Source organism: Pararge aegeria, chromosome 15 (assembly GCF_905163445.1).
Source record: "Pararge aegeria chromosome 15, ilParAegt1.1, whole genome shotgun sequence".
Taxonomy (NCBI): domain Eukaryota; kingdom Metazoa; phylum Arthropoda; class Insecta; order Lepidoptera; family Nymphalidae; genus Pararge; species Pararge aegeria.
Genome location: NC_053194.1, coordinates 7,324,278 through 7,348,912, shown reverse-complemented (window position 1 = coordinate 7,348,912; position 24,635 = coordinate 7,324,278). Strand labels below are relative to the sequence as shown.

The window sequence follows — 24,635 nt, the reverse complement described above, 5'->3', positions numbered from 1 at the left end:
ATGTTCTTTATAGGAAAATATAGCATTGTTAGACTTTTCGATTTAGTTTTTTTAGAGAATTGTGAAACGATTGGAATAATCCAGAATTAGTACTTTTGCGTGTTGAAATTTGGTTCGCTTACACTTCGCATTCACAGCAGTGTGCTACAGTCTTATAAGTGTGAAACTGAAACGTGAAATGTGAATTTTCACATTCAGTAACCGGACACTAAGAGAGACAGTCGTCTCGTCGGTAACATTACAGTTGCCGTGTTTATAAATTTACGTATTTAATTACTTTAAGTGCATAAATATTGATTCAATTATTATTATAGCAATACAGTGAATTTCAATTAAATCGCTTTCATAGGTATTATTCTTCGAATTCTTTTTTTTTAAGGTAATCTTTTAACCATGAGTATATTTTACAGTCTGGCAATTATTATTTCGTAAACGTCAAATTTAAAATCATGTAATGTCATGTCATCCATTCATTTGTAATTTAACATTTTCCAGCAACGAAATTTTTAAGGCGTAGTGAAGATTGTGTATGAAATGTGTTATTTGGCGCATTTTACTGAAAATTGATTTGATAACATTGACTTTCTAATACACTTATAATGGAGGATGATATTAACAAACCCTACAAAATTTGTGACGTGAATCGTGAAAAGAAAAAAGGAATCGTTGCGACGTCTTTAGAAGATTTAATAAATAAAGTGCCGGATAAATTAGGATTGCCAGCTGAACACCTAACAGTAGTTTTGGAGTGCGACGGTACTGAAGTAGATGACGAGGAATACTTCTCCACATTGGACCCAGATACTTCGTTAATGATTTTACATGGTAACGAAAAGTGGGCTCCTAACATGCCAAAATGCCAAGTATCATTAGATCAAACAGATGATGTGGCGTTTGGAGACAAAGCACAGGTCGCAAACTTGGTTGGTCGTTTGCAACACAACCTGTGTCATATCTCTTTACTCGGAGGACAGGATCTAGAGCTGCTCTCAGACATGGATCCGGATAGCCTGGCTGACATTGTAACTGACAGGGATAACAGGATAATCTTAGAACATATAAAGGAGGCCTCTGGAAGGTAATTTTATCTAAAATTTTACACATGAATTGCATATTTAAAATTGTTAAATACAATTCTTTCGGTAAAAAAAAATGATAGCTTATTTAACTGTTTGGTGCATATAACCATTTTGTTCTCATTTACTTAATGCACCTAAAAAAGGACTTATTCTACCTGGTAGATAATTTATTATGTATTTAAATTGTTTTTAGTATTTATTCTACAATTATTTTATTGACAAATATAATGATGGTATTTGTCCAACAATTATTTGTGGTTGAATACAGCCACACATGCCATTGTAATATTATTCTCATGTTTGGATGACAGATTTGTGTATTATCTGTAAATTTTGAGATACTTTGAGTTTACTTAAATCAGGTGTATTGTTCCAAAAGGCAAAATATTATTTACAATTAAACCCATGAAACCTTTCTTTACTCAGTCAAAAAAATAAAGTATACTTTTGTAAATTACAGAATATTACTAGAGAAGCGTCAAGCTCAAGATGCCATGGAACTGTTGAAATTATATCATCAGAGTGTTTCTAATGGAGCTGAAGATGTCTCTCCACCTAGCCAAGAAAGAGTGTAGAACAAACAATGAACAATATCCTACTTAACCCTCAATAATTTATTTCTAGGGATGGTTACACTCAAAAGTTTACAAAACATTTTATTTGGATGTATCACTATTAAGAGTCATTGTCAAATACATTTGGATAAACTTTACTTCAACTTAATATATATTCTTTCAAACTAAGTTCTAAGTATAGGGATAAATTTAGCATTTAAAGAAATAAAATATAAATACACCAAATGAATGAGGCCTTTTTTAAGGAAATACTGGATTTGTATAACCATTATTTGATTGCCAATACTTGATACATTTTTAAATTTATATATTATGCTTATTCAGATAGATTTAATATAAATTGTATATTGTAGATTTAATTATTATTGTCATCTCATCAGTTTTCAACACATTTGGCTAGGTGAAGTGGGCATAGAACCTACTTTCAATATACCTATTATATTTCAATATATATTATATTACGATAAGGTATGCAAATATATTGTGTTTAATGTATAAAAGTAAGGATCTTATCTTATGAATATGAGCTAAAGTTAACATTATCGTAAAATGTGAAATTCTAAAACAATAATAAAGGGTTACCACAGCACAATTTTTCAGCCAAATCTGGGGCAAAAACCGCACATTTTCTTTAATAAAATAATTAGTAAGTAAATTTAAATGGATATTTGTTTGTAAATTTCAAATCTCACTTCAATATTTTCACTGAGATAAATTTTCATTTTTCAATTTAATTTGAAAAACTTCAGTTAATAGTGGATTGTTTAAGTCACAATTATTATTTTTGAACCTTTTAAAATATTTGTAATCGCAAAGGAGTTTTTTATAATCTTCATGATAGAAAGGAGAGAAAGAAAGAAAAGTAATTTATCAGACAATAGATATGCTAGAGTCTAAGCTTGCTATTTATAGTTTTAATTTATTTTATCATTTGTAAACTTTTGAGAGTCTTATTGCTACAAGGTTGATAATCAACATCAATTTAAAAGACTGATAGTTGGTAATTTTTTTTTTTATATAGTTTTACCCCTAGAATAAGATTAATTCATTTAATTCCAAATTTGCTCAAACATTTTACAAGTATTAAATAAGTTAACCTAATTTAAACTCCACTGCCACAAAAATATGTAACATAAACCAGCTGAGCAACAGAACTGCTGAAAGATATTGATCAGGAGTAAATACATCATATTATTCATTTATTATTTTGCTTACCTACACTCAAAACAACTTAACGTCATGAAAGAATTGATTTCGAGTAACTGTTTATGAAGCACGTTTATGACATATTGACTGTGAAAATTGCACTCCATTAAAAATTCTGCACCCGAAAATCAAGTTGCTATGCAACTTTAATGCAATACATTTGTAAAGATATTTCTAAGTCCATTTTAAAGCACTTAAGGGCAATGAGATGTTATTACCTCAAGTCCAGAAAAAGTGGCTCAACCTGATAGTTAATAATTTCTAGAATGCAGGCTTGTAATTACTGTGGAATTAGTTTAATTTATCATACAAAATATTATATGGTAGGATAAGTAATAATTATAGATATAATATATTAACTTTAAGTGATCTATTAGTTCTTAGATGCGTTTTTATATGTTGAGGTAATAATATCTCATTGGTTTATTGTACTAAGGTAAATATACATGGTAAGTATATATTTCCTTCCAAATAAAAATAAAAAATGTCTGTACCTCCAATAGGCCCAGATAAGTGCAACACTCCCCTTTATCTAATTCAAGCTATCCAAAAAGTTTAAATTTATGCAAGCAGGCACCAAATAGAATTTAGTATACAAGATGTCAGGATTGATGCTAACATTGCTATACCAGAAAGCTGTTAGTTATGAGTCCTACCTACATTCTGTTCAAACTCAAAAGGTGCACTAAAGTTAAATTCACTGTCATCCCTACATTTAAAAAATTCAACTCTCAAAGACAATATTAAGCAACTTTGTAAAGTAATGTGTATTAAACTTTTCCCAAAGGTTTAGCGATTGTAGTAAGGAGCCTGGGTAACTTATTAATAGTGCACTATTTTAATTTATTCCCAAAATAGTGGCCACGCATTAACCTTTAATATGAATAAGTATTTTATTAATTAAAATTGTCTAAAGTATCAGGTATTTGAGATATTAACAGCTTAATAGCTTTAAATGTTTTGGTAGTGGTATATTATTAATAAAATAACTAAAATTAAACATACTTTTGACTTTAAAATAGATAGTAAGCCTATATGTTCCATAAATTTTAACAATACAATTTCATTCACAAGAATTTTTGGGCAGGTATCTCATATTTATAAAGATACCCTTTTTTCAAATACAAAAAGAGACAATTTTTACATTTAGTTTTAAATTTTAGTGTATTTAAAACTTTTGGTGCATTCAGCACCATTTTAACTTTGATAGTTTATATTTCTAAAGCCTGACACTTAAGATTTTAATAATAAATAATATTTGTTTGTATTGATATTAGGTTTTTTTTGTTAGCCGTTATTATGAAGAAAAAAAAATAAAAAAAATTCAACCCCCTTTATCCTTTACGTAGGTATACCTATATCCATTTTGTTATATGGATTTCATTCCTCAGGATTCCTTGCAAAACAGACAAATTATTTGCAAGAAATTAAAAATGCACATGAGTGTCTGCTGCAATTTCCCTGTCTTGTCATGATTGGAAGGGGGACAAGGTTTTGTATGCTATTTCATCATTTTGTCAAATGATAAATGTCTGTTACTCATTTTACACGGTGGGTACAGCTCCATCCTTGCTGTTATTTATTTCCGAACTTTTCACTATTTGTGAGCATTGTTACTAGTTTTAACACTAAATAATTAGTTAAATTATCTTTAATAAAAAACTATATTGGAACTTTTTTGATGCTAAAAACAGTCCATGATAAAAATTTAATTCAATAACAAATCTGGGTCTATTCTATAATAAACTACAAATGGAATTATAAAATTGATTTTAATCATTATAATATTATAGTATTTAGACAATGTCCTATATATTTGTAGTCACTTTTTTACACCCAGATACTGAAGTATAATAAATGTGTGAATAGTTGTAGATAAAATAAACGAAGGCTGTAATGGAATTAGACATTTAGAAAATACCCCCAGAATTCTGTAACAATTCCCAAGCAAGTATAAACAAGCTTATGCCTAATTATTGTGGAATTGAATTTAGATTGTTTCACTTGTATTTGTTGTGCACAAATAAAGCATTTAGGTAACTTGTCATGATTGTTTTTATTTTCTTTATTGCAACCTTTATCGCCAGACACAGGTTTAGAATGTTTATTAGTTAAACCCAAAAGTAAATATGTGTTTAACAGTAAATTAATAGTAAAAAAAACTAAAAAAACATGCTTGGTATAAAAAAAGTAACTAATTTCTACCTATTAGAATAGTTTATTTATAATAGTGTGATTAGTTTTTCTTAAAATATTATTTCTATTAGAGAAATTGGCTATAGATAATGGTTGGAAATTAATATTAACATCATTCCTGTCTAATATATTAAAAAGAATCTTATACTGCAAATTAAAAAATGGAATAATGTTATCAAATATATAAATATTGTCATCAGTCCTCAATATACTACAAAGTTTGAACAAAATCAGACCTCTTTATCATAATCAAGTCCAAAAGAGTATTACAAACAAAAAAAAAAGCTAATATACAGCGAGTCAAAAGGTAGATACTAAATTTTAAAACTAAAGGATTCCAGCTAACTTTTGTAATAAAACATCTTACTTTGAATTTTTCATTTAATAAATTACAAACAGTAAATTTCACAGATACACCTTACATAAAACAGTGAGACTTCTTTAGTAGAATAATTAACAGGCGCAAGAAATTATAGTGACACATTAGATAACACATAAATGAAAAACTAAGCTGTTGATTTTCCTTAGTACCAAACGTAAGATTTGTTAGAACATTTAACACGTATTTATGCTTCACATCAAAAATTAAGCTGATGGCAAACAACCAAGTTTACAGGACAGTGCAAGAACTTTTCTCTCTAAAAGGGTTTACTTTCTGACTCGAAAAACCGACGAGGAGACAATCCTCTTGTCCGTGCTCATTTATAAATCGGACTATATCCGCAACAGCTACGGAAACAGGAATCCGTTTTATCGAAGCTTCTCTTCTCAATTGCTCGGTCACAGCACGTTGCTGTTGCAAAGTCGATACCATCATATCCATAACGGCAGTGTCTGATAGGCCTATGTTGATAGCTAAATCCAGCAAAGCTGTCCTCACAAAACAGGGCGTAGCCTCAACTAGATGGCGAAACTGAAAACAAATACAGTATTGTCAACACTTACTAATGACGCTCTTTGATCTTGTGTTTCTTTCACTTATATTGTAACTTACATTGCTAAAAGCAAATTACCTATTTTTGCAATTAATGCGCTCGTAAAGTACAATTTTTATCGGAATTTGACAATAATTTTGACAAACGATGACAATGTTCCTTCATCAAAAATGTGTAGGTATTATACAAGTACTACAGATAAAAGAAAATATGTTTTTTTTTAATAAACTGGCTTGGGGCCGTAGTTGTTTCCAGCCTAAAAAGCCATTGAGAATATCAACATTATGTAAAAGATATTACAAAAATGAATCATTTTATTTGTCCTTGCGTTAGCGAACGTGGGGATGGCTTAACTTATGGCGTTGCTAGATTGTTATCACTAGTCAGTAAGTGATTTCTATATTACTGGATATTTGTTTAATATCAATATATTATAAATAAAGTAGATACTGATTATCTAAACTCAACAAATAATTATATAATATTAAAATATACATCAAATAAGCATCTTATTTATGTGGTTACAGTCCACACTAGTAACATTTGATACTGTGGCCTAAAATACCAAGATTAGCCGATAAACAAAAATGCCTATTGAAGATGCATAAAAAAACTGAAATCTTTCATCGTCTCGTTTTTGCTGAAAGTAAAGATAAAAATTTGAATATATGTTATACTCAAGCATAAATTATTATAAGACTGAAAAGGCTGTATGGTCAACGATCTCTACCTGTCCTGATCCAAAAAAATAACAACATTAGTCTGTGATAAATTGTCAAATGTCAGTTGAGAATTGAAATTCGGAAAACCTTGATTTCAATTTTCAAGAAATAAGAATTTTTAAGTTTTGTTTTTAAATTTTTGGTGCAGAAAAATTTAAATTGTCGAGGTATAAATATTGGCGCATCATTACGTTTGGAATTTCATAGTAACATGTAATAGCGATTCCTTTTATTTTTATACAGCTTGAGCTAACCATTACAAATCACGGCAACCTAAAATGGAAGGCGACGGAGCTGAAAAATCTTTTTCGGGAATACCAGAAGCCGTGTTTGTAGTAAGAGACAGTTTTATTTTAACTAATTTATCTTTCTTTAAATATATACTTTCACTCATATGAAAGGAGTCTGTTAGTTGTAACCTCATCTGGCACACCTGCTAATTAAAATTTTTTTTTAATTTATTTCCGAGCACTTAACAACGTCTTTTGCTAACTTAATAAACTTATGATCAAAGAAATGAAAAATTGCAAAAATATTGCATTCATATAAAAATAGTAGTATCTATTGCTATTTGTACTTGAACCTTAGGGCTAAAGCGCCCAGAGTGTGATGCCTTTTAAGCCTGTCCCCGTGTTAATGGCAAAATTTTAATATTTGTATTTCTTACTTGTTAAGGAAACTGGTGAAATTTTTTAAACAGAGTTTGGCCACATGCTAAGGTGCAGTCTTACAGCAATAAAACCATAAAGGTTTTGTATGTATAATATAAAGCATAGAGAATTATGAATGATATTACTTTAATAGGATAATTCACCATTCAATCATAATATTTGAAAGAGACTTAAATTAGGACTATGCTGTAACCTATATTATGTTGTATTTCACAGAAAAATTAATACTTATGTAGGTTCGGTAGGTGGGTTTTATATGTTTTCAAACTACTATACTTAAAATGCATGTTACTTAAATCAGATACTTAAATCCGAAATTAAAACCCACAAGTCATTAGTACAATCTAGTAAAATAAAAAAATAAAATGTTTTTTTAGGACAATGTTGATGAGTTTATGAGCTTACCAGATAATACTGAAGGTGTTGACAAGGTACTAAGACGGTTAGATGAACAACATGGAAAATATAAATTCATGGAGTACACACTAAACACAAAAAGGAGACGTCTTCGCCAACAAATACCAGACCTAGCAAGATCATTAGATATGATTGAAAAATTAAATACTCAAAAAGAAGATATGGAAACACAGTTCCTTTTGAGTGACCAAGTTTTTGTTAAGGTAACTAAACTGTTGATGTAGTAGTACTGTTTCCAGTATGTCTTTTTTATTGTTTTGTTTTTTAAAATCCTATAAAAAATATTTTTTTTTCAAATATACATATGTTATAAGGTATTCGCTTATAAAAAATAACTTGTGTGTGTTTATTTATAGGCTAATTTAATGCCCACAAAGACCGTATATTTATGGCTTGGAGCTAATGTCATGTTGGAGTACTCATTAGAAGATGCTGAAAAACTGCTTACAACAAATATGGCAACTGCTAAGAAAAACCTATCTTGTGTTGAGCACGACTTAGACTTTTTAAGGTATTATAGACATTCTGCTTGTAAAGTTACATATAAAGGGGTTCAAATATTTAGTATATTGCATGGTTTTTTTTTTATTAGTGCCCACTTATAAAACTTGTTTAATCAATAGATGGCATCAATGAAAATAAGTGCAACTTAAGGTTTCAAGAATAGCAAAATTTTACTATATACTATGAATATAAATAATTTATATACTTTTAACTGAAATTAATGATACTTATTAAATCTGAAATATTAGTTTATGGTAATGATAAATGAGTAAACCACTGTTACAGTTTTTACTGAAATCAATCATGTGACTCCTGTCACCTTAAAAGGTATGTGTCGCATACTGAATAGGGTTGTCATAAATAAACACTTAAAATGTTATGAATTTGTTTGTATGGAAAGATAAATGATGTTTGGGGTTGGATTCCTTACGAAATATACTTATGCAGAGTTCAACAGTATTTTCTCATTCAGTTACATGTTGTATTGCTTGTATTTCATATTATTTAATTTTCTGGACTAAAAAATAAGTCTAAATACAACCCCAAATTGTAAAAGATAATTTTTTGAATTAGTATGGAGTTTTATATGTTTCTTTGATCAAAACTCCAGAAGAGTGTGTTCAGTTAAAAAATTAAAGTATGTTATTCCTACCCTATATATATATTAGATTTGCATAATACATATTATTATAAAATACTGATTCCAATGTTCAATTATGAAGTAACTATAGTGGATAATAACAAGCAAGTGGCAGGATTGTTACCGGTCAGAAGAAGCAAAAGACCTGATATTAGAATAATTGTGTATCAGTGGTTGCCCAATGACATACTACTGTATGAAATATTAAAAATCATTATATAATTAATGATAATATTAATATAATACTAAAATAGGTCTGGCTTGCCTGGTGTATACTAATGAAAATGGCATATATTGTAAAATTGATTAATGTTTTTTTATTTTAGCTTTTATTCATTAATGCAATGATGTAATTGATGAAGCTCTAAGGCAATTATAATTGCAGACTTGAGGCCACATGAAATTACACACTAAGGCAGAGTTGATCCAAATCACAGAATCCAATTTGGCTACCAATAGCCTTAAAACAAGATTTGCTCACTTGCAATCAAGGAGTAGTTTTCGAGTTTTGAACTCTGTGTCATCAAAGTAAAATGGACCTTATGTCACTCACAACTGTTTAAGAGTTGCAAATCCTGTACAATTTTTTTTTTTAAATATGTTCTGTCAAATGCCTGAGCTAAAAAATTGTAGGCAGATTGGAGCTTTAAAGTAATGTAAATAAGATCTATTTTATTCCAATGTACAAGTCCTTCAATACTCGAAAACTACTCCTCCATTGTGAGCAAGCAAACCTTGTACTAAGGCTACCTAACCTGTGTAATATTCCTATTGAAGCATAATATTGTGCGTAAAAACAAGCCAATAATAAATACTGAAATATTTTTGCTTAATTGATGTACAATGTCATAAAATATATACATTCTACAGCCACTTTAACTCCTTTTGTGTAAAAAAAAAAATGTTATATACCTGACTAGTTAGTAACATTTTTCTTACACAAATATGAAAAATTGTGAATATACCTAGCAGTCTATAATAATGTTTATACAGTAATTTTTTCCATGTTTTCAGGGATCAGTGGACAACCACGGAAGTTAATATGGCTAGAGTATACAATTGGGATGTCAAGAAGCGGCAAGCTGCTAAAATTTCTAGTTAAATACAGAAACATTACAGTACCATCACATTATTTTTCACAGCATAAAATTTAACCTTTATATATAGAACTATGTTCTATTAAAATACTAATAATATGGTTTTGTATTTCTTAGTTCCAATATTATTTGCTCGACCTACAGAAATTAATAATGTTAATTAATAATTATGCTTTATTTTACTTAGTTTTCTAATTTAAATAATAAACCATATTAAAATTTGATAAAACTCTTTCCTTGGCTCTCTCTTCCTAAAAGCTATGCTTATATTAGGTCATAATAATGTTTTAGTTCACTTGTTTTTATTGTAACTGGCTGAAAACTGCTAATTTTTTTTTAAACGCAATGCCATAGTTTGAAACAGTAATGTTTTTTAGAATATTTTAGTATAATTGAACCCCAACAGACAACCCAGAATAAACAATAACGAAAAAAAACTTTGTTTTACTCAATATCGTAATTTTATTGCCCAGCCAGCCTTTTTTATAACTCTAATGCACAACCTTATAATTTTCAATGAAATGGTTGACTTTGTCTGTCTGTGGTTTAGCACTTATTATTTTTGTTAATATCACATCAATAAATTTTAACGACCACCGTGGCGGCGCAGTGGTCTAATAAGCGGAGGTCCCAGGTTCGATTCCTGGCGCGGGAAAAAATGTTACTGAATCTTATAAAGCAGGCAGTCATTACCATCCGTTTTCTATATTCAATCCATCTGTAATCTGCTGATAAGTTGCTTAATAAAGTTAGTTGTAAATTTGTATGGATTCACATATTATGTAGAAAAATATAAGCCTCCTTTTGGAAGTAAGGAAATAAATCATAGCACTCAGTATTAAGCGAACCACATTAATAATTTGAATAAAAGTAAAAATGTTTAACACCCAATGAAGTGGACACGGGTCAGCTTTAAGAATTTTTTTGGTTAAACGCGCTAATCTCAGGAACTGCGATTTCAAATTGGATTTTTTTGTGGTGGTAATAACGGCAGTATAACATCACGCAACGGCCAACAGCTACCATGACCGCGCTACGATCCTCAATGAAAAATGTTGCAAAAACTGAAAAAACTATCCTTTTTGAGAGATTTCGATGCGTACGATGTGTGAACGGTAAACGTTACGCCAAAACGACTTAATTAAGTCGGATTTGTTTCTTTAAAGTTCTAAAAACAGTCCGCGACAATATACGACTATTTTATAAGGTTGACTCATACGCGGACGAAGTCGCAAGGGTTAACTAGAATAATATAAAATAAGAAAGTTAAATGATGCACATGAAAACAAATACATTTCAAACAAAATTATATTTAAAAAAAGTGTTGCTTTATCAAAAATAATTTCCAACAAAATAAAATAATTTATATTAAAACAGCTTGGCATTTTTTTATAATGTGTTATAAAGTTATAGAAATATTCGTAATGAATATAACGCGTTGTGTGTTTTTTTTTTTTTTTTTTTTTTTTTTAATGGCTTGCGTTTGTACCAATTGGGTACGATTTACTTCGCCAATGTCACGTGGTATGGAGGAGACACGCTTTTGAGAATGATCGGTGAAATATGAGGAAGACCAAATATTAATCTTGACGCATTTAAATAAGTAGCAGATTTTTTGCTTCTCCTTTATGAGTTAATTTCCAACAGAAAAACAGATAATCAGAATGTTAGTTTGTTGGAGATAGGAAGGTTCTTACATATATATTTACAACTTAATATTATTACACTTAACATATTTACATAGGAATCTACAGAATGGGCTAAACACAGACATTAACAGACACTCAACATTTAGAGGACGAGGAACTTGGACTGGGAGAACATCATAGAGGGGATGAAGGAGTTTAGGGCAAGAGAAGAGGATATGGGAGACAGTGCCTTCTTCCAAGCCACATTCACATATGGAGTGATCCCTTATTCTAATCTTATTCAGGTGAACAGGTGTGCAGGCATGGCCAAGGCGTAAACGGCATATTGTAGATGTAACCCACCTATCAGCATATTTACAAGAGAAGAACCATGGACGTCTAGGGATATCAGTTTGGACAGAAGCGTAATATTTACCTTTAACCGATTTGGAATCATTCCAAAGTGACTTTCAGGATCTGATTAGATATGTTTTTGCCAGTGCGCTGAGATCCTGAGAACTGTTTTTGAAATGCTCCAGGGAGCCCAAATGAACAGCTGATTTAGCACATAAGTCAGCAGTTTCATTACCCGTGATGCCAGAGTGCCCTGGTATCCAGACCAATAATAGAGCTAATCCATTTTGATGGCAGGAGTACAGAGCCTCCCTGATCCTTAGAGCAATAGGGAATCTAGACTTACTCCGGAATGGGTTTTCCTTAATGGAGTATAAACAGCTAAGAGAGTCTGTAAAAATAACAGTTTGTTTTATGTTATGGGATCGGACAAATAAGATTGCCTCCAGCAAGGCAACAGCCTCCCCTGTAAATACCGAAGACTCTGGAGGACACTTAAATTGCAGAGCAATTCTAAACCTTGGAACCCAGCAGGCTGCACCAACATAGCTTTCCGGGGAAAACTTTGATGCATCAGTGTAAATAAGGAGGTGGTTTGGCCAATTTTGACAAACTATGTTATTAAACTTTACATTAGTATCAAGGGCTCCTTTAACTAGCCCAAGATCTGTGACCACGGCAGGATCAAAGACTAGGGCTTTATAGGATGTAGAGTATAAAGGGTTTATTTGTGAAGTCACTAATGGATGAGGGAGATTGATAAATTTCTGATAGCTATCTAATAGATATGAAGAAGGATTGCGTGGTCTAAGAACTTGTGACAATTGAGTTAATCTAAACCACAAAGGGTGGGAGGACAGTTGTAACATTTTGCTAACATAACGATCACAGAGATATTGCCTACGCAGATGCAAAGGAGGATCAACACATTCAACCTGCAGAGCATTAGTAGGGGAGGACTTCATTGCCCCCAGAATGATCCTGAGGGATCTGTATTGAGTTCGGTTGAGCATTTCAGAGGTAGTTTTATTTAGAGGGTCTAAAACATATGAGCAGTAATCAACATGGCTACGGATTAAGGCATTATATAAAAGCTTAAGGGAATAGGCATGGGCCCCCCACCAAACTCCAGCCACTGCCCGCAGAACATTTATACGTTTCTCACACTTCTTAATTACATATTCAGTATGCGGTAATCCGTTCAGTCTGCTATCCAGTATAATACCTAGGAATTTTGCTTTGTCTACTAGATTGATGGGTTGATCCTCATAGCAAAAGTTAAATGTAGGGTGAGATCTTTTTCTTGTAAACACAACTGCTTGGCATTTAGCCACGGATAGAGATAAGCCGTGGTCAGACAGCCATTGTCCTAGGTAATACAAAGCCGAGTTTAGACATTGGGATATTTCCTCTACTGAGCCCGAGCTGTGGTAGAGGACAATATCATCAGCATACTGTAGAATGTTACAAAAGTTATTTACAGACAATTCTAGGTCATGAGTGTATATGCTGTAAAGCAGAGGACTGAGTACTGAGCCTTGGGGAAGTCCTTTCCAGACTAGTCTGGGGGAAAGATAGGATGACTGTTGTTTAACCACAACTGACCTGCCACAGAGCAGGTTACATATGAAATGTGTTATCCTTGGCGGTACACTCAGCTGATGCAATTTTGCCTGAGTAACGGAAGAAGTACATTGTCATATGCAGAGGCAATATCTAGGAAAATACCCACAAGGTACTCTCCCCTACCAAAGGCAGTTCGAATGTCTGTGGTGAGTATGCTGAGACTGTCTGCAGTGCTAAATCCTTTACGGAACCCAAACTGAGAAGGAGAAAGTACTCCCCTACTTTCCATTACCCACTCTAGTCGATTTTTGAGGAGTATCTCGCTAACTTTTGCCAAAGTGGATGAAAGTGCAATAGGTCTGTATGAGTTTGGTTCAGATGGATTTTTGCCAGGTTTGAGTAGTGGAATCACTAGTTGTGTTTTCCAGGAATTTGGAACTATTCCACTCTCGAAAAAGCTATTAATTAAGTTGAGAAAATATAGTTTTGATTTATCTTTTAGTTTTGCCAAAAAAGAATAAGGTACACCATCTTCCCCAGGAGCCGAGTCTTTAAGGCCAGTTAGAGCAATTTCAAGCTCTGAAAAAGAAAATGGGGCATCCATTTCATCTGCAGTGGACACAGGTGTATAAATGGGGAAATCGTCCATATGAGGGACATAAGGCGGAGCGAGCTTGTCTGTAAAAAAGTTAAGCCATTCAGACGGGTTATTGGAACTTGGGTCAGTGTGGTTAAGAGATCGGCGGAATCTCCTCATGTTTGTCCACACGACAGTGGAGGGAGATCTAGGGCCGAGTGATTCACAGAATTTGGTCCAACCGAACCTTTTCTTTTTAGACACTAACCTTTTTATTTTAGCATCCAAATGTTGATACTTTATAAAGTTATCATTTGTCATGCTATCTGTATATTCTTCTTCTGCAGCCTTTCTTTGGTTAAATAAATCAGTGCATTCCCCATCCCACCAAGGAGGGGAAGATAAGTGATTTTTGGCATAAGACTTTTTACAAGGAATATTAGAGTCGGCTGAAGAAATAAGATATTTAACAAATTGCTCATAACAAGTTAATAAATTGTCACAATGCTCAAGATCAGGTAAAGAGTCTATCATGTTATCAACAGATTGAGCGTAACGTGACCAGTCAGCTTTATGCAGTTTATACTTCAATAATGGACTAGGGTTGGAAGGTGGTAATGATCTAGTATTCAGGGATAGGATGATAGGGAAGTGATCACTGCCAAAAGTACTTGGTAGGACTTTCCAGGATAGCTGAGATGCAAGAGAGGGAGAAGAAAGGGATAGATCAATAGCAGATTTTGGGTTCTGATAGGGATAGACTCTACGGGTAGGAGTGCCATCATTGAGGATACAGAGGTTAGTATCCTCAAAGATGTCTATCAATAACGGAGCAAACCCATCACAGTAGTAACACCCCCAAGAAGTATGGTGAGCATTAAAGTCACCCATAATCACAACTGGGGTAGGAAGGGAGGATAGGATAGACCGGATTTCTGGAATCAAGGATGGATTAGGATGTGGAATATACAGTGAAAGAAAGGAAATATTTAGACTCCTCACAGCAACAACATTAAGTTGATCACTGTGAGCGGGGAGGGGAATAGAAGAAAAGGGAAGATTGTGTCGAATAAAAATGGCACTGCCTGCATAACCATCACTCCTGTCATCCCGCACACAGCAGAAGCCAGGAACCCGAAAGCGAGAACCAGGCCTCAGCCATGTTTCGCAGATAGCAACAATGATAGGGTTATGCAGGTTAATTAAAGATAAAAGATCTTGTTTCTTTGGTTGGATGCTTTTACTGTTCCATTGTAGTAAGGTTGTTGGGGCCATTATTTAGGATATTAAACAGTTGGGATAAGTTATGTGCAACGTTGGGCGGTAGTGGAATTTCGCTGCATGGAGCAACAATACTCAGAAGGAATTCAGAGAGAACCTCTAGCATTTTACTTTGGGATGGGGGAGAGTCAGGTAGGCTGCTGCCAAGGGCGCAGCCATTAGGTAGGGAGGAAGAGGGACTGTTGGTAAAGGATCGGTGGGCGTATTTGTCATAACCCTTCGCTAAGGGAGCTCGGGTACGAGCCGGGCGGATAATTTTTTCCCCGGTATGACCTATGGGGTGAATTGAAAGAATTCGGTTGGGGAGAGTTTGAAGGGTGATGGGGAGGATTTGAAGGAAGGGGAAAGTAGATTGGAGTAGGGAACAATTCTCTTGCTATCTCCGCATATGATTTGTGAACTGGAGGAAACCGCAATGAGGCTTCCATATAAGATACACTGTCCTGGGACATGGCTAGTTTAATATTCTGCTGGCGAGTAAATTCCGGACATTCCTTATCTGAAGCAAAATGACTACCTGAGCAATATATACACGTGGCCTTTTCTTTGATGACATCACATGATTCTCCAGTGTGCGGCTGTGCACACCTGTAACACCTAGGTTTAGATCTGCACTGGGCTTTGATATGGCCGAAACGGCAGCAGTTCAGACACTGGATTGTTGGATATTTGTATGGTTCTACTGGGAGAGAGGTGTAAAATGAGAAAATTTTAGATGGAAGCATCTGACCCCTAAAAGTGACTACCACCGACTGGGTGGGAAGCCATTCTATTGTTCCTTCATTTGACGATTTTCTGTTCAAACGGCGGGCTTTCAGAACTGCACCACAACCAGCAGGTAGTTCTAACGACTCCACAAACTCCTCCATAGACCAGTCTACAGGGACACCTCGCACTAGACCCATCCTTGTTATATTGTAGGTTGGGATTTTGGCCTGATATTTCGTAAGGGGCAGAATTGGGCTAATTATAAATGTGTTAGCAGCTTGAGCAGAAGAAAATTCGACGCTAATCTTGTTGCGGCCAACGTTTTTAACACCATCACTTACAATATTGGTGAACTTGTTTTTATGCATAAATTGACCGAATTTAAGTGCTCTGATAGACGTACCCGCAGATGGATCTGAGATTTCCCTTGAGACATGGACTATGAAGGGGCCTTTGTCATCCTTATCGTAACTTTCGGGGCCTTCTGCAAAGGAAGGATGCGTAAAAACAGTTTGGATCGACGGAACCGATTGTGATGACTCTTTTACAGTTTTTTTCTTGAATGTTACGCTAGCGGACTTTTCAGTGTCCACTGGGCGTTTTCTTGATGTTTGGCTAGACGCGCGAGGTGCATCATGCATCACATCCTCATTCGTGAAGATTCGAGACCCGTCAGGGTCTGGAGGCTCCGGAGGAGTATCTAGCTCCATCCCTATTAATATAAACACTCACCACCACCAAAACGGTTGTTAAAAACAAACACAAAAATCGGCTACTTTTCACTAAAAACAACACCGAAAATCACTACACGTGTGTTGACCAAGGCCAACGCTGCGAAGTCCCCAGTTTTACAATTCAATTCATAATTAAAAATTAAAATCTAAAAAAACCACGTCCGCCAAATTCGAAGTTTCCCGCCAATCCTCTTAAAATTGTTGACACTGGTCAATAGCTTTTAACATTCGCGTTGTGTGTTATAACGCCCACCACTTAGACACCAGGCTCACAGTTAATATTAATCTGTGACAAGTGACAGTTCACGGTTAACACGTCAACCCTTAGTGGAACTTGGAACTTTCAAAACTATAACATTTTATTGGATGACCTTTAAATTTAAAAATTCCATTAATTCTATAAAACACCTGAGTACCAAATTTATAGATGAAAAAACTTACTATTAAACTTCAAGTTTTTTGGTTTTTAATACTTACAAGTTGTGAAAAAAAGTAGAAAATTAATAATAATATATTATTTATCAAGAAATGGCACCATCGACTGACTGGGATGAAATCAAGAGGTTGGCAGCAGATTTTCAGAAAGCACAATTAACCACTACAGCACAAAGGTATGCGGACATTGCCATATAATTTTTTTTTTAATGTTAAGTCATAAAAATTTCTATTATTAATATTATAAACAATTTTTTTTGTTAGTATTTCTTTTCATATTGTGACAGTGTAAAAAAATTTAGTAATGTAACATTTAATAACATCATAATTGAATTTGTTCATGTTTAGTTCAAGTATTCTATAGTCCCAACTGATGTTTCAATAAGGTTTAATAACATGATGACATAACTAAAAATGTTTAACCAGAGCAGAGGTAAAGCAGCACCATTAAAGAGTCATACGGTTCTTACTTTTTACTTTAGAAAAATGCCCAATACCGGGCAGATAAAATGGCTTGACAAATCTTGATTTGAATTTGTTTTATGAGGTATCTATATTGTTGTCCTGGGTTTTAACCCAATACACAGAATGTTGTATTTCAGAAAATACTAATATAAAATGAGAAAGCAAGCTTTCACATTTATAACATTAGTAGGGTAGTAGGGATACATTACTTTTGAATAGAACATGCAAGCTAAGCAAAAGTAAGTTTTCATATAGCTCCTATTTTGCAGGTTATCAGAGAGGAACTGTGTTGAAATTGTATCAAAGTTAATTGAACTTAAATTACTAGATGTGATTTTCACAGTAGATGGCAAAGAGTATTTAACACCGCAGCAACTTATAAAAGAGATAAAAGATGAATTATATGTACGAGGTGGACGGGTCAATACAGTTGAACTTGCTAAGGAGCTCAATGTGGATCTCAATCAAATAAATATATATGCTGCTGATATAGTCAAGAGTAAAGAAGTGCAGTTGGTTGCAGGTTCATTGATAACACATTATTATTTAGAAAAGATTGCAAGGGAAATAAATGAGAAGCTCCAATTACAAGGACAAATCACTGTGGGAGATTTAACATTACAGTATGACTTGCCAGCAGAACTGTTGCAACACAGTGTTTTGGAAAAATATTTGGGCAAATTAATTTGTGGTAGACAAGATCCTTCTGATCCTAGAATATTTTACACTGAAGAATATATAACTAGGACAAAGGCAAAGATCCGAGGAGCTTTAATGGGTCTTCTTAAACCAACCCCTATTAGTCTCATCATAAGTCATTGTAATTTGGCAGAGCGTCTCTTCTTATATCTTTTTGATCAATTGAATGCACCTGGGGTACTCACTGGCAGGCAATCAGGAGCACAATATGTACCATCATGTTATACTAAATCTCAAAATGAGTGGGTTATGAACTTTTATAAACAGAACAACTATTTGGAATATGATGCTTTAACTCGTCTGGGTATATCAGATCCTAAAGGTTATGTTAAAAGAGTTTTGTCCAATGAAGACTTGACATTTTTAAGAAGTTGTGTGATTGGGTCACAAATAAAACAACAATTAGAAAATGCTCTTGAGGAATGTATTGCTTCAAAGAGTTATTTAGATGTTGTATCATTGCTGCCGTCCGTGTTATCAGACGAAGATATTGACAATGTCCTTGAGACTCTATTAAAGGATAACTTAAAATCAACTATTCTGTTTGAAAAAACTGGTGAGTTTGATTGTATGTTTATTTCAGTCTAGATTATGGTTATCTTCATCAACCGTAACCCATTAAAACTGTTTCTTGTTTCCATTTTCTTTAGCAACCTTTTAATTAAGGCTACTATTTTGTTTGGAGGCTTTACAGTTTTATCTCCTTGTGGCTCTGTATCATAATTTTGGCTCACTTCATGAATTTTGGTGTTATTAGAGCATAATTGGCTACTAGTAGACATTCATTTTAATCTTCCTCAGTCATCATCATATCAACCCATTACTGGCCAACTAAAGAGCATGGGTCCCACAATGAGAATGAGAAGACAATGGACGATTTCCTCACGATGTTTTCCTTCACTGTTGAGACAAGTGATATTTTAAATGCTTATAACGCACATAACTTACGAAAGTTAGAGTTGAGTACTGGTATTTGAACTCGGCCACCAGAAAGTGAAGTCGAAGTTCTACTCACTAGTTTTGGAGTTTTTGTTTTTTTATTCCACTACAAGTTAGCCCTTGACTGCAAACTCACCTGGTGGTAAGTGAAGATGCAGTATAAGAAGGTAGCAGGCTAACCTGTTAGGATTATGGCGGTTATATGTGTAAGACCCATACCTCTCATCGGTTTCTAAGCAACATCGTATCGGGACACTGATTCGCTTAGCGCAACGTCTTTTTTCGGTAATAGCCACGGCCGAAGCCTCCAGACCAGAGCAGAGAAAATTCTGAAATTATAAATTTTTAAATTGCCCCTGCCGGAGGTCGAACCCGCAGCCTACGACTTATGCTTCTTTTATTCATTCCAGTCTTTAGCAATCAATTTATTGAAAACTTGAGACAAGCTTGCATGCCAATAGTGCAGAAGAATGCCGAGACTATTGTCAACTCTGGCAAATACCAACAATTTTGCCTTGAAAAGCAACTAGCTAAATCTGAGAACCAACATCAATCACACAGCTTTGTCGATCATAAAGCTGAAAGGCGTGAAGAGCGCAGAAAGAAAGCAAGTTCTGGAAAAGTTGGTGGAGGTACACAAGGCAGGGAAACGAAAACAAAAGCAGTTAAGAAACATCCCAGATCTAAACAGACTGCGCACGATTCAGATTCTGATGAGGCACCAAGTGCATCCAAGAAAAATCAAGATATTTTAGAGATTGTAAGCAATGAAGATGTAGAAAGTGTAATTAAAGAATCTCTGGAGAATGAGGGGCTAGAAGATCTAATAGACCAAATTGCTGAATACCTTCAAGGGTAAAGTTGTTGATAAAGATGAGATTTTAATTAATAATGACTTGACACTATATTATATTAAGTGCAATCATAATCAAATTAATAAAAAATAGTAATGCAGATTTTGGTTAAGCATAAATTAATTTCAATATGACAAGTAACTTAAGAATTCATTCTTACTCATTCTGATCACTAAAATCTTTTCTGTTACAGACATCTGAATCAAACTGCCTTAGCATTAGCAAAAGAACTGGCTGAAAAGCTGTTACAAGATGCCAATCAAAATAGAAAGCAAACTCATTCTTCCGCCCAAGACAGAATTAATGTTCTTATAAATGATATTAAATTATATGAGAAGGGTTTAAAATTATTTTCAAGTGATCAACATGCTCAATTTATTAAATACCTCCTTAAGTCCTTTGGAAGTGATATTCTTTCAGAATTCTGCAAGTACGCAGCAAATCAATGCAACCTATCTGTGCAAGTTGATGTTTTGTCAGTTGATCAGAGAAATAAAATAATGAATGATTTATCAGATGAATATATGAAACCATTGCGTGCCCTAAATGTAACATTGGGTGAACAGAATATAGAGCAATTTTATCAAGCTGTGGATGTATGCTTATCAGAATGTGGAATGATTTTAAAAAAAGTTGACAAAAAGAAGGACAAGTTAGTATTTCATTTATTGTTCACATTTTTATTACAATGCAGGTTTACTAAGCGCAAAATAATACATTTGCTCTTTTGCAGAATTCTTGTTCAAAATCATCGAGAGAAGCTTATAGCTGAGTTAGAAAATTGTGAAGAACCTGCGTTAGTTTTGCATTTAGTAGTACTCGCCCTGTTTACTATCCTGAATCAAAATATGTTGCATGCATCTGGAAGACAAGTTCCAATTATTATATCGTTTTTGAAGTCACAATTGAAAGAAGAAGATTTTGAAAAACTTCAGAAGTATCATGGTAAGAAACTGCACAATTAATACTTTTTTTATATTAGTTATGGTCACATTACATTTAGGCAGAAATGTATTAATAATAATCTATATTTAAAGGCATTACATGCATTTATATAAAAAAAATATTCGTTAAAAAATACCTAATCTATGTCATTATGCTATTTGGCATACCTACAGACCTACTACACATTTAAAGAACACTGTAAAAACACATGCGAGTCCACCCAATGCTGCATAAATGGATTTTCTTGTTTTTCCGGTAGCATATTTAGAAAACCGTTGGAGCTTCCGCGCATTCTGTTCATCGCTGATGCTGCTCTTTTTCTCATAATACCGTAGAAATCATTGGTTGAACATCAGCAAACATCAGAGATGCACTACAGAAACGCGGCGACTCGAGCAGTTTTGACTCTGAAACCATTATTATACTGAATGCGCAGGTCGTTGTAGGGCCTCCGCGTATATGTTACCTACAGGGTACTCATGTAAAAGTTTGGAAATAAGCCTTAAAAAGTGTGAGTTTTACCTCCTTATCGTAACGTGCCAACCTGCGGGCTGACATATTGCTCGGACCGCCAACGCCCTGCGCTCCCTTTCGATATCTTTCACATCTGATAAGTCTCCTGTGAATATGTGCCCCAGATACTTTGCCCTGTGCCTCTTTTCAGAGAAACTCCGCTCAAAATTTAACTTTTTTTTAAATTACATGTTAGTCCACAGCATAGGATTCACGTATATTCTTGAGATGGACTCAGCAGAATCATATCGTCTCGGTAATTCAGGTTGTTTATTACAGTTCCATTAACAGGACAAACAATTTCGTTTCTGCGGGATTCATCAATTAGCTTATTTAATCAAATTAATTTATATATTAATTATTTAGTTAGTATGTTAATCCACCCTGTCTAATTCCACACGCGATACGATACCGAGTAAGCACCCGCCCATTTGACCTTGTTTGTTGATCTATAACAACACCTCAAAATGCTTACCAACTCTGGCTGTACCTCCAGTTCTTTTAACTTTTCCCTGTATTGCGGCAAATGAAATTAGCCTTTAGTTAGACTTATCTGCATTATCTCCCGTTTTATTTTTTACCACGGGGACAGCGATGGTTTTACATTAAGTCGGTCGTAATATATGAGTACCGGATGCAGAACGTATACAGCATCGATAATAAGAGTTCGATAAATATGAGAGTCGGCATACAGCAGGTTTTCCACACTAAGACCATCATGTCCTGGTGCCTTTACTCTCGCTAGTCCCCGTGTTTTACCTCTTTGGCACTAAACGAGAGAGTAGACTCGAAGTTGCAACTCCTACGAGCACCTTCCGGCCCTGATTCAAAGTAGACTAAACCATAAAATGGTCTTTAAATATATTGGCTATCCCACATCCATTTCCCCATTGATGCAAATTAGAGCCTCCTGGTTTTAATTTGTTGGATTCTTGCCAGAACGCCTGGATTTTTTCTCCCTATGCTGCTCTGCTAACCTATCTATCCAGTTTAATTCGATCTTTATTTTATACAATAACATATAGCTGATATGCGATCACTAACACACGAGATGTTCTTAATAATAATAATAAAGGCATATAAAATATATTACTAGCAACTTTCCTGAAGCAATCAGAAAATAGATGATAATTAAGTTAACAGACCATCGTAAAATACCATTAGTTGCTCTGTATTTAAAAGTTCAAAATTAAAATGCATTTATTTCAAGTAGGCCTAATATAAGCACTTTTGAAACGTCAAGTTGTAAGGTATCACTCAGAATTTCATTAACTGTAACCTATTTTGTAAAAATTTGACCGGCAGTGGTCAGCACTGCTGTAGTCTAAGGACGTAAAAGGCGCTATTCGAGAGATTTAAATATTCTTTGGACTGGCTTTAGAGGTTTAGGCCCTAGTTATAGTTAGGTATTTGCACCAACTTCTATCTAAATAGCCAAATCTAAGTATCTAAATAGCACCTTCTATCTGTAGCCTCACAATATATTTATAACAATATAGTATTTGTAAGACAACATATTGGTCTTTATAAACAAAAAGTGGATATAAACAGTCGACTTACAAGAAATGGTCATAAATGAGTGACATCTGCATATCGTCTGCGAAAGGTGCAGAAGTCATTTGTGGGATTGAGTATACGCTTTTATAATATGATTCCTAAGGTAATTTTGGACCTACCAATGCATACGTTTAAAGAATGTATTAAAACACATTTATTACAGCGAGGTTATTATACAATTGATGAGTTTCTTAATGACAAGGTTGCTTGGAAGCATCCGGCTCCGCTTTCATCTCTCACAAGATTGAAAAACGAATGTTAAAATGTAAATTTTTGATGTTGGAAAAGAGCAACTGCTGTGTTTCTTGCCGGCTTCTTCTCGGTAGAATCTGCCTTCCGAACCGGTGGTAGAGTCACTACACACGGACAGACTTGACGTTTCAAAAGTGCTTGTATTAGGCCTACTTGGAATAAATGAATTTTGAATTTTTTTTTTTTTAATTTTTGAATATCTCTTTAATTTATATATTCAATTACAGAATTGGTAGCTGCTTACTTAACTGCCTCAGATGAACACAGAAGTAGTATTGAAGAAAAACTCAAGGAAGACATGCCACTCATTAAGAATCTGGTCGCTGAAGTTAAGAAATATAAGTAGTGATCGTTAGTTTTGTATAATATAGAAACTGAATAATTCATAATTTGACTAAATGAATATATTATTATAAAATGAAAAAAGTATTTAAATTTTATGTAGTATTCTTGTCAGTAGTAAAGACAATTTCTTATCATATTCCACGAGTTCTCGATTGCCCTTACAATTTTCCCCTTACGATCGATATTTGTGCATTTAAACGAAAATATACCTAATAACTATAGGTACTGATTTTCATCATCATTTTAAATAAGTGATATCTTTTTCACAAAGCAACTTATACAGAAGGATAATAGAGATTTCTATTGCGTATGTATAATTATCTTATGCCGCTCCAGACTCGCGCCACGCGAAGTTGCAAAACGCGAGTGTGGAGCTCAACCTTTTCGCGCTTCGCCGGGTATGCGTCGTTTGGATCGTACATTACACTAGACCGTCCAATTGGTCTCAAATAGTGCTGTCCTCTTGTCCATTAAACAGTGAAAAGCATTATCTTTATTAGAAACTTTCAATTAAGGAGATTTGTGTACAACAAAAACAGGACACCAAAATCAAATTGTATATGCTACTAACTGTACAAAATAAATCTTTTACTGTTTACATACACAAAATCATTAAAATTGCTTTACAATTTTATCTACGTTTTTTTTATATGATGAATAATCATTTCACGTATAATGCAACGCTTCGCTAAGGCTCAGTCTGACTCTGATATTATTCTCGTACCCATTAGAACTTATGGA

At 33.9% G+C, this 24,635-nt stretch overlaps 4 protein-coding genes across 5 annotated transcripts; 3 read left to right on the top strand and 1 right to left on the bottom strand.

Moving 5' to 3' along the window:
* The first annotated feature begins 329 nt into the window (after positions 1–329).
* Positions 330–4,907, top strand: LOC120629822 (DNA fragmentation factor subunit alpha-like). Its single transcript, XM_039898878.1, has 3 exons — positions 330–379; positions 496–1,078; positions 1,540–4,907. Exons 2-3 carry the CDS (start codon positions 600–602, stop codon positions 1,652–1,654), a joined length of 594 nt encoding a protein of 197 aa, XP_039754812.1. The 5' UTR covers positions 330–379; positions 496–599; the 3' UTR covers positions 1,655–4,907.
* A 515-nt stretch (positions 4,908–5,422) lies between these two features.
* LOC120629823 (guanine nucleotide-binding protein subunit gamma-1) lies at positions 5,423–6,199 on the bottom strand. Of its 2 annotated transcripts, none has more exons than XM_039898879.1 (2): positions 6,051–6,199; positions 5,423–5,969 (listed from the first exon to the last, which is right to left on the bottom strand). In XM_039898879.1, the coding sequence occupies exon 2, from the start codon at positions 5,877–5,879 to the stop codon at positions 5,667–5,669; it is 213 nt and encodes a 70-aa protein (XP_039754813.1). In that variant the 5' UTR covers positions 5,880–5,969; positions 6,051–6,199; the 3' UTR covers positions 5,423–5,666. The 2 variants fall into 2 exon arrangements, with proteins under 2 accessions (XP_039754813.1, XP_039754814.1); XM_039898880.1 differs by having other exon boundaries at positions 6,070–6,188.
* A 578-nt stretch (positions 6,200–6,777) lies between these two features.
* On the top strand, positions 6,778–10,479 carry LOC120629811 (prefoldin subunit 3). Its single transcript, XM_039898866.1, has 5 exons — positions 6,778–6,880; positions 6,957–7,048; positions 7,762–8,004; positions 8,158–8,312; positions 9,960–10,479. Exons 2-5 carry the CDS (start codon positions 6,992–6,994, stop codon positions 10,045–10,047), a joined length of 543 nt encoding a protein of 180 aa, XP_039754800.1. The 5' UTR covers positions 6,778–6,880; positions 6,957–6,991; the 3' UTR covers positions 10,048–10,479.
* Positions 10,480–17,194: 6,715 nt separating this feature from the next.
* Positions 17,195–23,996, top strand: LOC120629857 (E3 UFM1-protein ligase 1 homolog). The gene is made up of 6 exons (XM_039898930.1): positions 17,195–17,501; positions 18,060–19,045; positions 19,839–20,283; positions 20,476–20,934; positions 21,016–21,227; positions 23,777–23,996. Exons 1-6 carry the CDS (start codon positions 17,419–17,421, stop codon positions 23,893–23,895), a joined length of 2,304 nt encoding a protein of 767 aa, XP_039754864.1. The 5' UTR covers positions 17,195–17,418; the 3' UTR covers positions 23,896–23,996.
* Positions 23,997–24,635: the final 639 nt, after the last annotated feature.